The sequence below is a fragment of the Malania oleifera genome, chromosome 6 (assembly GCF_029873635.1).
Source record: "Malania oleifera isolate guangnan ecotype guangnan chromosome 6, ASM2987363v1, whole genome shotgun sequence".
Classification (NCBI taxonomy): domain Eukaryota; kingdom Viridiplantae; phylum Streptophyta; class Magnoliopsida; order Santalales; family Ximeniaceae; genus Malania; species Malania oleifera.
Window position 1 is genome coordinate 42206078 of NC_080422.1, and position 16155 is coordinate 42222232.

The 16155-nt window shown below is 38.3% G+C and overlaps 1 protein-coding gene across 1 annotated transcript in view; it reads left to right on the top strand.

Moving 5' to 3' along the window:
* The window catches only part of LOC131157556 (mannosyl-oligosaccharide 1,2-alpha-mannosidase MNS1-like), a 78474-nt gene that overhangs the window by 42283 nt on the left and 20036 nt on the right, over window positions 1–16155 (top strand). Inside the window, exons 10-11 of the mRNA XM_058111797.1 lie at window positions 3243–3351; window positions 3446–3544. Coding sequence (XP_057967780.1) covers window positions 3243–3351; window positions 3446–3544 — 208 coding nt within the window. The remainder of the gene's footprint in view (window positions 1–3242; window positions 3352–3445; window positions 3545–16155) is intronic.

Sequence of the window (16155 nt, forward strand, 5' to 3'; positions counted from 1 at the left end):
CCTACTTTTATGCAGAGACGTTGTTTCCTTAAACTCAAACCAATGGCCAACTGCTCACAAAGGAGCAACCTTACCATTGATCCAAGGCCTGACTTCTATCCCTTATCCATCTTTTCTCAAACACAACCCCTCATGCATTAGGTGGGTGAGATTTCTTGAAGATTTTGCTGAGTGGTTTGTGTGGGTGGCTTACCAAATTTTGGTCGGTTAGGAGGGGGTTTTAGAAGTGTTTGATTGCGTATTGTGTGGTGTTGGATGTCGATTTGTGTGACAATGACGGGGAAGCTTTTGGAGTTAGGGCTGGGGTGGAATGGGAAGAGATTCTCAGTGTTTGTCCCTGGCAGATTAAAGGTTGATGGGGGCCAAGGCTTTGTGAGGTGGCAGGGAGCTCCATCCTGATTGTGGTGGTGAAGATGATGGAAGTGAGCCAGTTCATCAATCATGAAGCGATTTGTGGTGGTGGCAGAGAAGATTGGTGGGGACAAAGGAAGTAATTGATAGGATCTGACATGGAGGAAGGGTGCGATAACAGGGAAGGATCAGGTATGTGTCTGGTATGGTGCTGAGTTGTAATCGAAGAAATCTGGGCATTCATTGCCAGAAACCTTGAGTTTTTGTTCAGAAGAAGGTTCCAATAGTTAAGGTGGTAGTGTTGTGGAAGGGACTGCTAGATTGGTAGAGGTGGCTAGGGCTTCTCTTGGGAAGGAGGAAGAGATGAATATTAGGCTGGTGAATTTGCTGTTTATATTGGACCCGGGCTAGGTTCTTAAGAAGGGGATGCTCTTTTTTATCTACTATGGGCCAAGCATTCCAGCAGGCCCATTATCATGATAAAAATGGGTTAGAGACTTGGATATGAAGAGTTCTTTGGAAAACAAGGGCACCCTTTCTTCCCAGCTGGGCAAACAACAGGCTCAATATACAAACAGTGCTGACTGAGCCAAGCAGATATGTGTAGGAGCCCATGGACTTGATAAACTTTCTAATGAGAGTCAAAAGGTTTCTTTTGTGGGGTTCAAGTATCAGAGAAGCCCAAAATTCTATGTATTGCTATAAGGAGCAGGGCTGTTCATATGGGTCTGAAGAAAATAATGGGGGGAAATTCTCTGGTGGAGCAGGAGCTTGAAGCAGTTGGAGACCAGAAACTCCTGCAATCAGCTGGAGGAAAAAAATTATTGCAATCAGTTGGAGGCTAGATTGGGGGGAATGTGTTGGTGATGGTTTGCTTAGGAAGTGAGTATTTATGGTAAAATAAATGATGGAAAAGAGTGTATAATGACTGAAGATATAAAGGTGTATAAGCATCGAACAGGAGTGAAGGTAGGGAAAGGTAAGAAAAATTTAATTGTTAGTAATTGTATGAATTCGAGCATGCAGGGTGGTGAGTTTTTGAAAATAGACAGGGCAGGACAGTTTTATGTTGGGAAATATCAGAATTGTTCTAATCCTGAATCCTGATTTTGATAAAGGAGGAAACATTTTCAGAACGGAAAAAAATGGGCTGATGTCTCGTATGAGGACAGTGAGTATGATAGTGATTTTACTTGTTATAATGGTCTTTTGTTGGATGAGATTCATGGGAAAATGGTTTATGTTAAAAATTCTTACCTTAGGAGTGCGATGAGTGACACATCCAGTGAGCGCTGGTTGAGGCTGGGGTTTTATTCCTCTTTTTATAGTATATTCATCAAGTCACTGAGCAGTAGACTTTTCAACAGAAGGCCAGTGAGATTAGTAAAGCTAGTTGGATGAGTTATCTTAGACAATCTAGTTCTTGAAAGGTAAGCTTTAGCTTTTCTCAAACAAGTAAGAAAGCTAGTCAGTCTAGTCGTTAGTTAGCACCACCTTCTCCCGTTCAATCAGTAGGGCAGGCAGCTCTTTAAGCTCGTGAACTATACTCAACTTGATCTTATATTCTCTAACCTTTTTTTTCATTTTTATTTTTAAAACTCAAACGCATTGGCTTGCTTGGTTTTAGAACTTCTATGCTCCACTCGCTCTCTTCTGTGTGCATCCTTCTTCATTGAAGGCTTGGAGAATATTACTATTTTTTGAGGAGGGGGTTTGGGTGTAGATTTGGCTGTAACTAGTCAATGAAGGGATGGATCATTGCTAGGAAAACTTTTGGATGGAATGGTTATATGGCTGGGGGATGATGGAAGGAATGAAGTTCGGTTGGATGGATCTAAGAGAAAAGCGTCTAAAGGTGAGCAGGAACTGGCAAGACCAGCAGACCACAGAGCTGTATTACTTATGAAGCGAAGGGCTTAGAGAGGGGTTTTCTTAATTGGGGATGCACCTTTTAAGTTTTCCTCGCCTTTATCACCGATCTATATTTCACGTTGATCCTATTTTTGATTTATTCCTTTCTCAAGGGAATTGGTTTCTTGAAATTTCCATTTTTCCATAAACTTCAATGCAAGGGAGCCTAGGGATCTTATTTTGATTTTAAATATTCTTTATTTATTTATTTATCTTTTGGTGGAGTGATGGAATATGCTGGATTTTTGGTGAATTTCCATGCAAATTATTCTTTTTCATTTTGCCCTTTTTCATATTTCTTAATGCTAATCCTTTCTAGTTTTCATGGCATATTTTAATTTGAAAGTCTTTGGATCCTTTCAAAAATCAAGGCTTCAACTTGGACTGCAGTCCTTGTGGGGATCAATACTGTTAAGAGTTATCATTGGGGAGAAGGCCAAAGGCAACTTTATTGCTTGATCTTAGTGTGTTAGGGTTTTGAAATGGGGAGAATATTTCTCAACTTTTTTGCATTGCACTTCTTTGTGGGGGAGATTTGGAACAAATTGTTAGGTGTTTTTGGGGAGCATTTGGTTTTTCTCTCTTTTGAGAATAGGTGCTCTGATTATTGTACGGTTTCAGTGAACTGAAGGGAGGTAATGCTTATTGGAGGAGTGTGGTGCATGCTGTAATTGGTGCATTTGGTTGGATATAATGCTAGAATTTTAGGTGCTCTGCTACTCTTGTTGATATTATATGGTTTTAGGCTTGTTTTCTTGGCTTTCCTAGTGTTCTTCAAATGGAATGGATTTTTCAGAACAGTTTCTAATGACTGGCATGAAGGGATTAGAGAGTTGCTCTTCACTAATTGTTTTCTTTTTCTTGTATTTTCTTCTTTTTGCTTGTTCTTTGTTTTCAGGATGCCTCATCCTCCTATCTTTTTGTGTCTTAATATAATTCTTTCTTTATCTAAGAAAAGACAAAATCTGATATGCAAGCAGAGAAATGTGGGAGATATCAATGAAAGGTTTGTTAAGCTTGATTCGGAGAACAACACCATCATCATTTGCATATATTTGTGAGAAGAATGGGAATTCTTTAAATGACAAGGTAGTATTTTTAAATACTGAAATCTGTGTTGATTTATTTTATTATTAATTTATAAACTGTTGCTGTAAGCTCATTAATTTTCAAATTTCTTCAGATGGATGAACTAGCATGCTTTGCTCCGGGAATGCTGGCTTTGGGAGCCTCAGATTATGGTCCTGAAAATGCACAGAAATTTCTCTCTCTTGCTGAGGAGGTCGGTTCAATTCTCACAAAACCTAGTTCTAAAACATTCTTCTTGATAGTAACAAATTTGTTTAAATTCACTGTTTAGGACCAATTTAATCATGTTTCCAAATTTGGTGCTGTTTGATTATGAGTTTTTCTTTTCGAAATTTTAAAATGATCTGGTAATTGAATCCTGAAGGGACTTGGAACTTGCTTGTATTTAGGAAATTTCTAAATGCTATCATAAATAAAGTACTTCTCATATTTAGAACTTATTGTGAATGCGCATCTTAATTAATCATGGGTCGTTTATTTTTTAGAAATTGTGTTTTTTTTATGCTTCGGTATGGGTGGTCTCAGGTTCGAGACTTGGGAGCGGCCTCTCCAGAAATGGAGGTAAGGCTTGCCGACATCCACCTCTCCCAGACCTCACTCAAAGTGGGAGCCTTGTGTACTGGGTACGGCCTTCTTGTGCATTTGTGTTTTTGGATAGAAAAGAAAGTTAGAACGGAATTACAAAGAGGATGACCATCCTCAAAAAACAAATGGAAATCAAAACAAGAACTAGTAACTACAAAAAAAACTAAAAAACAAAAAAAAACAATGAAACGACGAAACTAAATCAAAGGCCAAAAACTAGCAATTACAATAAGTGCCAATGAACCATGTTGAATATCGACATAATACCAAAGCACCTGGTAGTAAACACCCCACGAATAGAGGCCAAAAAATCGATCTTTTTTCAAATCAGATATATGATGAAGCACTGCTGTCAATGCATCCTGGATCAGGGGACCAAACTGCTTTAACTCAGTGACCGAGTGAGTAAAAATGAGATAATGGGTGTTCAAAGTTTAATGGAGTCACTGCTAAGCTGTTATTTTCCTAGGAGTGATTGGATTGTCTCATTTCTACCAGTTTCTTGGTCTCTAAGCTAATTGTAGGTCTAGGAACCAATAGTTTTGGTTTGCATAACAAGAGTTGGGTTCGAAGCATGGTTATGCGAGGGAAAGGTATTGATGCTGCTTATGTGCTCGCTCCATAAATGATACCTGATTAATAAATGATTTTTTCTGAACTTAAACTAAACTATTGACTTTGTATTTTTATTAAATTTTTGGCCTTTAAAATATTGAACAATCCTGCTCTTGTGGAGGCTGATCCTATCTTGAGTCTCGAAACGACACCATTGTTATGATTTCAAGCTCCGTCATCAAATTAACTTCACAATCAATTCAGAAAAGAAAAATTCTATAATCATATAAACAAGAACAGAGCCAAAATTATTCAAAAAGTACCGCAAATTGTCTAGTACAATCAGGGAGATGTCTCAAAGTGATTGAACTACAAGAAATGTCTCCTTAAAATTATATAGGTGAGGTCTAAAAATCCTGTCCCTCATTCTCAATTGTCGGAGTTTCTCACACGCAGGCAATAGATGGTCAAATTGGTGGAAAAAGGTGCTGTTAGATAACCACTTTATGTAAAATCTTACACTATTAGGTTTTGGGCCCAAAACCTTAACACTCCCTTGCAAATTCAGTCCGTTTGAATGTGGATAGATAGACACTCGATAAACAACACTCTTTACAGGGAATGAGATAATTCTCACAAAATACAAATAAACAATAAATGCGGGCAACAGGACTAGAACCTAGGGCCTTCTTGCAACCATGGCTCTAATATCATATTGGATTACCACTTTACCTGAAGGCATAAGCTATTAGGTTGTGTGCCAATAATATATTTCAAGCCTTAACAAGTAATTGGCATACAATGCACTCAAATCCAATTTAAAGGCTTAGTCACATTTTTCAAATTTTCTTTGAAGTTCTGAGTGTTTTTAAGGATTTTTATTGAAATGACATCAAAGTAATAATAGCAATCACCTAGGAAATTTGAGACATTTTTTGGTTTTTTCATACCAATAATAAATGCTAATTATAAAAGCTATAATAACAATAATAGCAACAACAATAATAGGGTTAATAATAACGTGCATGCATTTACAACTATCACTTACATTGAAGCTATGCACATTCATCCACTCGTACATACATACTCTTATTCATGCACACACAACTAATCATGCATAAATGCACGCACACATATACATGCACAAGCATACATCCATTAATATTCATATATGTGAACTTCACAAATTTTAATGCACTCATGTGCATGCAACCTCACACATTCACCTACACATGCATGCACACTTGAATTCATGCCCATGTAGTCTCATACGTGCATGTCTATACTATCATCACACATTTACATACATGCACACATACACCGAATTGCACTTATAGATTTATTGGAACACCGTTTTTTGTTCTACTTGAATGATGCAAAGAAATCTACCCCCATCGTACTACGTTCTGCAACAAGTAACATTCCTTGTTCCAGTTTTATTACCATCTAGAATGTAAAAATTGTTGAGAGAGAGAGAGAGAGAGAGAGGCTGCCATCGTCTGTTGGAGCAGACTCAAAGCAAGTTCATCGTTCGTTGGAGCAGACTCAAAAGTCGAAAATCCCATGTTTCAAGCTTCAGTATTGAGTAGAAGCATGACCATCATTTATTGCAAACTAGTCCACGTGCAAATAATTATATAAAATGATTTAAAAATATATGAAAATGATTTAAACACCAATAATAATTTATTGGAACACCGTTTTTTGTTCTACTCGAACGATCCGAAGAAACCTACCCCCATTGTACCATGTTCTATAATGAGTAAGGTTCCCCTTTCCCATTCCTGTTTTGTTTTGTGTACCATAATAATTTGCATGCCAAGTATCATTGATGTAAACATTCATGCATACATCACATGCATGCTCGCATATTCATGCATCCGCATGCATGCCTTTCCACGCATTTGCGTGCACACACATGAACTCACTCACACATGTTAATACATTCAAAACCACACGTGCACACAAACATATTCCCATGTATGCATGTACACATCTTCATGTATCTATATCCTTGTGACATACACACACACAATCATACATGCATATATGCTTGCATGCACATTCTTACATTCATACAGTATCACATGAACACGTGCATGCACATAGTCACATTATGCATACACTCATACACATGTGCATCTCCATACATACTCATGCATGCATGCACATATACTCTATACTACATGCATATATGCACCTGCATTCATTCATGGACATTCACATAGAAATGTAATTTATGCACACATGCATTTTTATGCACATGTACACACACACACCTACGTACTTACATTCACACACGATCTCATATTCATATAAACCCACTAGCTTGTGCATTCACATAAATGCTACATGCTCATATCTCTTTGTTCTATAAAAATGCATACATATAGTCTTATATGCTCATAATCACCTATTGTCATGAGCTGAACACTTCATACCTTGTGAAGGGTTGTGCGGCACTAGGTTAAGCACTCTTGATTAACTATTTAGATCAAGTATAATGCAGTTTATCACAAGAACACGTTCACAACAGTTGAATGAAAAGTTAGTAGAAGCAGTAAACAATTCATAAAAGCAAATGACATGCATGCGGTAAACATTGAAGCAACATAATTCATTAATAACACATATGTAAGCAACGTATATTTCGTAAGGGAGGCAAGTAGGCTAAACATGTTTACAAAAGCTAGCGAGTTTTGCCAGACTAATGAATGCTCACCTGCCTCTAGAGAGCTTTATATGCTATTTAAGCTTTGACAATGGGAAACATTAAAATGACCGAGGATCGAGGAGTCATACTCTCATTCTACACTAGGCATTGACACACTCAATTAGCAAAACCTATAACCTATACTAGTATTTACATGATGGTAACCCACCCTACGTGCACAAGGCAAGTGGTAACAGGCAAGCATAATGCTGTCAACGAGCTTAGCTCGTGATATTCTCCCCTGCTTATGCGGTTGACTTCCCTGTAGACTTCAACAGGTACTCTTTAACTTTGTCTACAAATGGTTGCAAGTCTTCTACTGAAATCTAGCTGAGTTTTTTTTTTTTTTTTTATCTCCAAGGCTTTTTCACTTCACTTAGAACTCGTTCCGCTTCTTCCTTAATAATGTGAATTCTTTGTCTGCAAGGATGACTTCAACTTCTATTCTTTTAGGTTGTGCTGCCTTCAATGGTGCTCTGGTTAACGAACTCATGCTTGCATCCTTAATGTCGAGGTTGAATGACTTGAGGTAGTCAAACATGAAACACAGGATGTACTTTCATCCAAGCTGAAGGATCAACCTTGTAGGAGGCCTTCCTCGATTTTAGCCAAGATGGAGACTGGTCTTTCATATTTCCGAAGTAGTCACCTATCTTGAACGCGTAGTATTTGATTTTTTTAGGATGGAGCTTAACAATCACTAGGTCACCCACGTTGAAGTGCGACATCCTTTTCCATTGATTTGCCCTCTTCTTCATTCACTTGGAAGCTTTCTCCAGGTAAGCTTGGACAATCTCTGCATTCTGTCTCCATTCTTTGGTGAAGATGCATGCTCTTTGCTCTTTACTTTGTACGGCTTGTCTAATGTGTAAAGTAACAACGACTGCTAGCCTGTAACAAACTCAAAATGACCCTTACTGGTTGTTGAGCCCTTTTGGCCCTTATTGGTTGTTGAGCTCTTTTGGGCATTGAAATAGAACTAAGCCACATTGAATAGCTACACCTAATTCATTTGATTGTCGGTGATGAAATGGAGCAAGTACTCTAGTAGCCCATTAAATCCCTTTATTTGTATATTTGTCCATGGGTGGTAGTTTGTAGAGATGTCTAACTTTGAATCGAGGATTTTGAAAAGTTCTATCCAAAAGTTTCTTGTGAATCTTGAGTCTTGGTAATTGACAATGCCTTGGGGAACACTCCAATAATTCACAATATATTTGAAAAACAATTGTGTGTTCTCCTTTGTTGAACAGTACTTTGGTACAAGCATGAAAGTACCGTACTTCAAAAACTTGTCTATAAGTACAAGTATAGACCTTGCGTCTCCAACTTTGAGCAGGCTGGTGATGAAGTCAAGTGAGAAACTTTCTCACGGTTTCGTTGCTATCTTTCATTCCACCTTGTCTTGTTGGCAAGTGAGACAAGTTCAGATATACTTGGCCACTTCATCATGCATGTGTGGCTAAAATATCTTGAATTCAACAATGCTGATGCCATCTTGTATGACCTACCCACATGGTGTCATGACACTCTCTCAGTAGTGTCTTCATTAAATCTCCAACACAAGGCAGAAAGAGCCGGTTTACCAACAATCTATCTTCTAACTAGAATTAGCGTGCTTTGCTCTCTTCTGCCAACTTAATGAGGTTTTGAGAAACTGGATCTTCAGCATGGTTTTGCTTAATTTACTCCCTTACAGTCAAGTGCGTTACCTTCTATAAGGCCTCAAGCTGGACCTTCTTGCTTAGTGCATTTGCGACGTGGACCACCTGGCCCTGCCTTGTGCTCAAATAAGAAATCAAAATCTACTCGAAATTCTTGTCAACAGGCCTGCTTGGGTGATAACTTTGGCTGTGTAAAGAAGTGACTAATAGTTGAGTTATTTGTTTTCATCACAAACTTTGACTGAAGTAGGTCATGCCGCCAAATGCGAAGATACTGTACCATTGCTAGCATCTCCTTTTTTCAAGTTGTGTACCTCTGTTTAGCTTCACTAAGCTTATGGTTCGTGTATGCAATAGGGTGCCCATCCTACAGCAAGACTCCACCAAGGGCATAGTTTGATGCACATGTCTATGCTTCGAAGGAATTCATGATGTTCGGAAAGCAATTACCAGATCTTGCATCATGGCTTCCTTCAAGTTGTCAAAGCCTCCCTAGTACTTCTTTGTCCATTTCCACTCGTTACCTTTCTTCATTAGTTTTTTCAATGGGGCAGTTCTCCTCAAGTACCCCATCACAAACTTTCGGTAATAGTTGGCAAGTCTAAGAAAGGAACACAACTCCTTCATTATCGTTGGGATCTTCCAATCTTGGGTGGTTCTCACCTTTTCCATATTCATTGGATACAACCTTGCTCGATCACATGACTAGGGAGTTTGATGCTTCTTTGAGTTAAAGAACACTTATCTCTCTCTTGACATAAAGATTGTTCTCCTTCAATCTATCGAACGCCTTCCTTAGATGCTCTTTATATTCCTTTAGAGTGGAACTGTAGACAAAAATGTCATCCAGGCATATCACGACAAACTTGTTGAGGTACTTATGAAATACCTTGTTCATTAAGGTACAAAATGTCGCTAGTGTATTCGTCAACTAGAAGGGCTTCACAAAAAATTCATACACCCCAATACAGTGTCATGCAAGTGGTGTTCAGCTTATCACCATTTGCTATCCTCACATGGTAGTAGCCCGTCCATAGGTCAAGTTTGCAAGGCATTATGGGATGACTTATGAGAGCAATCAACAACTCTGTGAGGGCCTCAACCTAAGAAGCAAGTGGTATTAAGCTCATCACCATTTGCTATCCTCACATTATAGTATTCCGCCCATAGGTCAAGCTTGCAAGGAATTATGGGTTGACTTTGTGAGAGCAATCAACAACTTTGTGAGGGCCTCAACATAAGAACCATGCCATCTTACCCTTACCATTGGGTGTGTGTTGAATGAACAAGACAATGAAGCTTCCTTTGAAGTTAATGCCTTGGTGTCGGTTACCCCACTTTTGGGTTTGATCTTCTTGAAAGACTTCTTACTATTTCCATCCTTGCCACTCTCTTTGGACATTGTAGAACTCTTTCTAGCGTAGTCAGTCAAGCGTTCCACGGTAGCTTGTGCAGTGGGCACATCTTGAACTATTTGTCAACAAAGTTCTACCCTTGCCCATGGTTTCAACCTCTCAAGAAAGTAGAACAACTTGTCTTTCTCTAACATATCTCGGATATCCAACATCAAAGTAGAAAATTGTTTCACGTACTCCCTGATCGTACTAGTGTGCTTAAGGTCTTATTGTTTCCGTCAAGCATTTTACTCAATATTCTCAAGAAAGAATTGCACCTTGTGCTCTCTTTTTAAGTTTGCCCAACAATCAATTACATAACTTCCATTCTCAATTTCATTATAGTTGGTATGCCACCACAACTTTGTGTCACTACTCAAGTGCATTGTTGCCATGGATACTTTTGCTTGCTCTGAGTTGGTCCGCATGAAAGTATTGCTCCATGCCAAACAAGTAGTTCTCCAACTCCTTAGCATCGCGGGCACCCCCATACACTATGGGTTTTGGCGCCTTTGTTCTTCCATGCTCTATTCCCATATTGTTGGAATTTTCCATAGTAAGAACCATTAGGTTCATCTTAGCATTCAGATCTACAATTTGAGCAAAAAAAGTTTCTACTGTTGTGTGAAGGTCTTGTGACATCTCCACTATTGAACCTTGTTGATGTTTTTGTGATCCCTCCAATGCATCAACACATTCAGCAAGTTTGGCCATCTCCATGGACACATTGTTGGCTTTCTCAGTTTGCATCTTTACAACCTCAATCCTTTTTGTATTGGTTGGCATTGTCTCTTACCAATGATTCACACAATCCCACAATGCAAAGATAACTAAATTCATAGCAATTAACTAGGCTCTGACACCAATTGTCACAGGCCAAATACTTCACACTTTGTGAAGGGCCATACGGTACTAGTTAAATAGTTTTGCTTAACTATTCAGACAAAGTATATTTATGTTTACCACAAGAACATATTCACAGCAGTTGAATGCAAAGTAAGCGGAAACAGTAAGTCAATTCATAAAAGAAAATTACAAGCACACGGTAACATTGAAGTAACGTAATTCATTAACACCACCTTTGTAAGCAACTTGTGTTTAGCGAGGGAAGCAAGTAAGCTAAACATGTGTACAAAAGGTAATGTAAAACTAATGAACGCTCACTCTCTCCTAAAGAGTTTTATATGCTATTTTAGTTCTGGCACTAGGAAACATCAAAATGACTAGAGAATCATACTCCCATTTTGCACAAAGACATTGATGACACACTTATACAAGACAAGCGGTCGCAGACAAGCATAGTGCCCTAAACAAGATTGGCTCATGACACCCATACTTTTTCACACACATGCACACACTTGCACATTCGTGCACATGCATAGACTAAACGATCATGTATCCATGTAATGCACCCACATGTAACAACTTCTACACACACCCATGACACGTGCTTAGCAAGGAGAGTATGAGTATGTGTATGAACATGTGTGGGTAAGTATGAGTATGAGGTGGCTCGGAAATGGAGCCTGCAGGGGCTCAAAGGATGGTGTGGGGGACTGCTTGCCAGAAAAGATGGCATATTTTCCTCCGGAGTTATGGGGGAGAGGGGACATGTTGTAGGAAAGAAGGAAGAAGAAGGGATGAGGTGGTGCAAAGTGATGTTGTTTTGTCCGCTTGCATTATATTATTATTATTAAACTCAAATGGAATGACTTCGTTTTGGTATAGGTGGGTGCGTGCATGCATGCACTTGAGCATGGGGGCTACTCAGGCATGTGTTTACCATTTTTCATTTGAAAGTCATCTGCGACAAAATGGGTCTGTTTCTATTCCCCGTTCCTATGCCTGCGCATGCTCTGACACGCCAATTAATTATTTTATTTTTTTCAAAAAAAATTATTTTCAAAATTGTAGAAGATGACAAATGGGGATTAGTAGGAATACCCAAAAATTCTAGAAAATTTTAGAGAGGGAAAAAAAAAAACAAGAAAAAGGGAGAAACTTGAACTAGGGATTTTTTGTTTTTCGTGAAAAAGGCCTGGGACCTCCTCGAACTATTTTGAACCATTCTAGACCAATCTGAACTACCAGATAAGGGTAAAAGAATGGTGAAGAGGCCTCAAAATGAAAAAAAATTGAGAATAGAGAGGGGAAAACTATTGTTTGGTTTGTCTTGGTTTTTAGCGCAGTGCCGAGTGTTAGCTTGGATAGAATTCAGTGCTGACTAGTACGATCTCAAAAAATCTAGACATTTCTGTTTGACTATTACCCGTATGACTACAAAGAAATGTATGATGCCACAAAACCTTTTGCTTTATTTCTCCTCCTAAATTCGACAAAATCAATCAACAAGAAAAATGGGAGTGTGGAAAATAGAACTGTTTGGTTCATTTTCAATCACTGGCAGATCCCTAGAAATGGTCTTTCGGGGAATTGTTTGGGAAAACAGTTTTCAAAAAACAGTCTAGTGAACATGTTTCTACATCACCTTTGTTTTTTGTACTTAAGAAAATAGGAAGAAAAAATTGAAAATGGATTTGAGATTAGCCCTAAGCAATTTGACAATTTGACATGTAGGGAAACCATTCCCAAAGATATGGATGGAAAATTTAGTTTGTAACTCCTAAAAATAGAAATATAGTCTTACGGGCTGTCACATGGCCTAGCTCCTCATGCATACATGTGCTCCTTGCTCATGCAATGGCCTTAAGCATGCATGTGCCTTATGCATACATGTTCCCCCTACTCTCATTGTCCTAGACAATGTCCTTTTGCATGCATGTGGTTTTTTGTTTGTATTTATTAAGTTGAGACCTCATACAAATGTCATTCATTCTTCATTTACTATGGTGACTACATTTTCATTTTTATGAGTTACAAAGTAAATTCTCCATACATATGTTTGGAAATGGTTTTCCTACATGTCTTTCGAATTGTTTTAGGCCAACTTGAAATCCGTTTTAGTTGTGAGACTTGTCAAGAAAAGAGAGACAAATTCATGCTTCAAAGGCCTTTTTCGGTTGAAGAAATTAAAAAAGTGGTATTGAGTTTAGTAGGGAAAAATGCTCTTGGTCATGATGATTTCACAATGGCTTTCTTTCAAGACAGCTGAGAGTTCATACAAATGACTTTCTAGGGGGGGAATTTTGTGGTAGTGGGGTGGTGGATTGCTAGTGTGAGCTCCAATTTTTTTAGCACTTATAACTAAAAAGGAGAGTTGTATCAGGGTGTGGGTAGTTTGGTCACTAGTCTCTATAAGATTTTTTCAAAGTCTTATCCAAAAGATTGAGAGAGATTTTGTGTAAGTGGTAATCACAACTCACTCTACTTTTTGTTAAAGATAGAAAAATCCTTGATGCAGTGTTGATAGTTGATGAGATGGTTGAGGATGTGAAGAGGAGGGGTAGGATTGGCTTATTTTTATGTTGGATATAATGAAAGCCTATGACATGGTTAGCATGGGGTTTTTCAAATATTAGTTATTGTTAGGAAATGTTTTTGGGTTGTGAGAAGGAAGTAGATTAGAGTCTAGAGCTCGACAAATTTTTCAGATATTGTTTAACAGTCAAACAAGAGAGTAGTTTAGTGTTTCTAGAAGTTTTAGGCAAGAGGATTCTTTGTTCTGATTTTGTTTATTATGCTTGTGGTGTTTTGAGCAAGGTGTTTTTGTAGCTGACATTTTTTTTTTTTGGGGGGGTGGGGTTGGTGTTAGAAAATTATCAATTAGGAAGGAGGAGGTGGGGGTGTCACATCTTGAGTTTGGTGAAGACACTATTTTGTTTCTTGATGATGATGCTGCAAATTTTTGTTGATTTATTAACATGCTGAAAACTTTTGAGAACATTTTGGAATTATAAATCAACTTGTCCAAGAGTGGGGTGGTGAGAGATTGTTGGAGATGATGGTGTCCCTTCTTTTTAAGATTTCCACTCTTCACAATGCATGTATCAGCTCTTTCTTTTCTTTGGAGGGGGTTCTCTTTCTTATTTTTAGTTTCTTCAATGTCTTAATGAAAAGAGGGATTGATGAACTCACCACCTTGATCAATGTCTTGGATTCCTTCATTCCATCAAATAGGGATGATGAGAGAGTTTGACAAGGGGATTCTTCTGGTATTTTACTACTAAATCCTTTTTCCTTCCTCTCTAAAACTCCTTCCACCAACCATTTTTCTGATTATTTTCCTTGGAGCTACATCATGCAAGGAAAATGTACCTTTCAAGATTTGGACATTTATATGAACCCTCTCATAATGGGCTTTAATGCTTTACTTGGTACAGTGTAGGAAGACCCTACAAGGTCATCACACCTGATATGTGCTCTATATGTTGTGAATTCAATGGAACAAATGCATATCACTTCCTTCATTGCCAGATGGGGAACTTTCTTTGAAGTGCTCTCTTCTCTTGTTTTGGTGAATCTTGGGTGGCTCCTTGAGTCATGGGGGATTTCTTGCAAGTGAGATTTTGGGGGTTTGGCTAAACCGAAAAGGAAAGGCCTTGTGGGAGTGCATGGTGTTTGCTACCTTGTGGAACATTTGGATTGACAGTACTTTTAGAATTTTTAAGGTTAACACATCTTCTCGTTGATTGTTGCAGGATAGAATTGTGAGGTAGTGAGAAAGGATCTAATAGGTTTTAAGCTAGACTTGGAAAGTGCCCTTGAGTATGTGAATTGGCAGAAAAGGATTCATATAACTGACCCCACTTAGTGGGACTTAAGGCTTGTCGTTGTTGTTGGTTTTTTTTTTTGGGGTTGTTGCCTCCTGACCTTCAAAAAGATTGGAGGGCAGCTGTTTTATAATTGATTTTTTCTTTGGTTGTTTCTGTGTGTGTATGTGTATGTGTGTGTGTGTGTGTGTTTTTTTTTTTTCTACTTTTTTTGAACATCGTGTTCTCCATACTGTACATGGTTTTTCTGTTAATATTTTTTTCCTATCCAAAAAAATTTAGTACGTATAATTTTTTTATTGTACTTTACCCTGAAAAAGAAACTTTCTTATTGTATATATATCCTAGTTGATTATAGTCATTGTTTAAGATGAATGGGAAAAGGAATTGAGCATTTTACAAGAATTTCAACATGAATGGAGGGCGGGCCTTGGATGATGGACCAATGGTAAGGCTGTTCCTTTGTGGCCGGTTGGTCAAGGGTTTGAGTCCATGGAAACAGCCTCTCTGCATAAAATGCAGAGGTAAGGCTGCATACACTGTGATGACCTTTCCCCTACCCTTGCAAAGTGGGGTGCCTTGTGGCCCATGGATGCTCTTTTTTAGATTGAGTTGTCATTCCATCCATCAGCATAGTAGGCTCAATGTCTTGTCATTCAACTTCATACGGTGTCATTCAACCTTATACAGTATTTTGTCATCCGACTTTATACTGATGATTTGCAGTCATACATTAATCAGTTCCATCAGGAGATATTTGATTAGCCATGTCTCAATTTTTCCATGGGTCACTGAGAAAAATTTCCTAGGAGATTACATGTAAAAAAAAAATTCTCTACAAATTATAGGAGATAAGAAACAAACCCTTCAACACGCCAAACACAGAAGTTGCAGGTGTCTAAACTGAAGCAGCAATCTACAGGGCATGACTAGCACACAGCACTTTAACACTTCAGATTCTTTTCTGACTCATGCAGAAAAGATTCATATATAACACACAAACCCATACAACCAGGAGCTAACTCCAATCAATTGTTTATGCACACAAACAAATCAGTGTGGAGAAAGATTCTGCATTCTATACGCTCTTATACTCTCTGTCCTGTAGTGAAGGAAAATGAGGTTTACAAGAGAGAGAAACACAGCGGAAATCTTGGGAGAATCAGACTTTAAGGCTCTGATGTGATGTAATGAGAAGACAGAGATTTGTGAACAGCATCAAT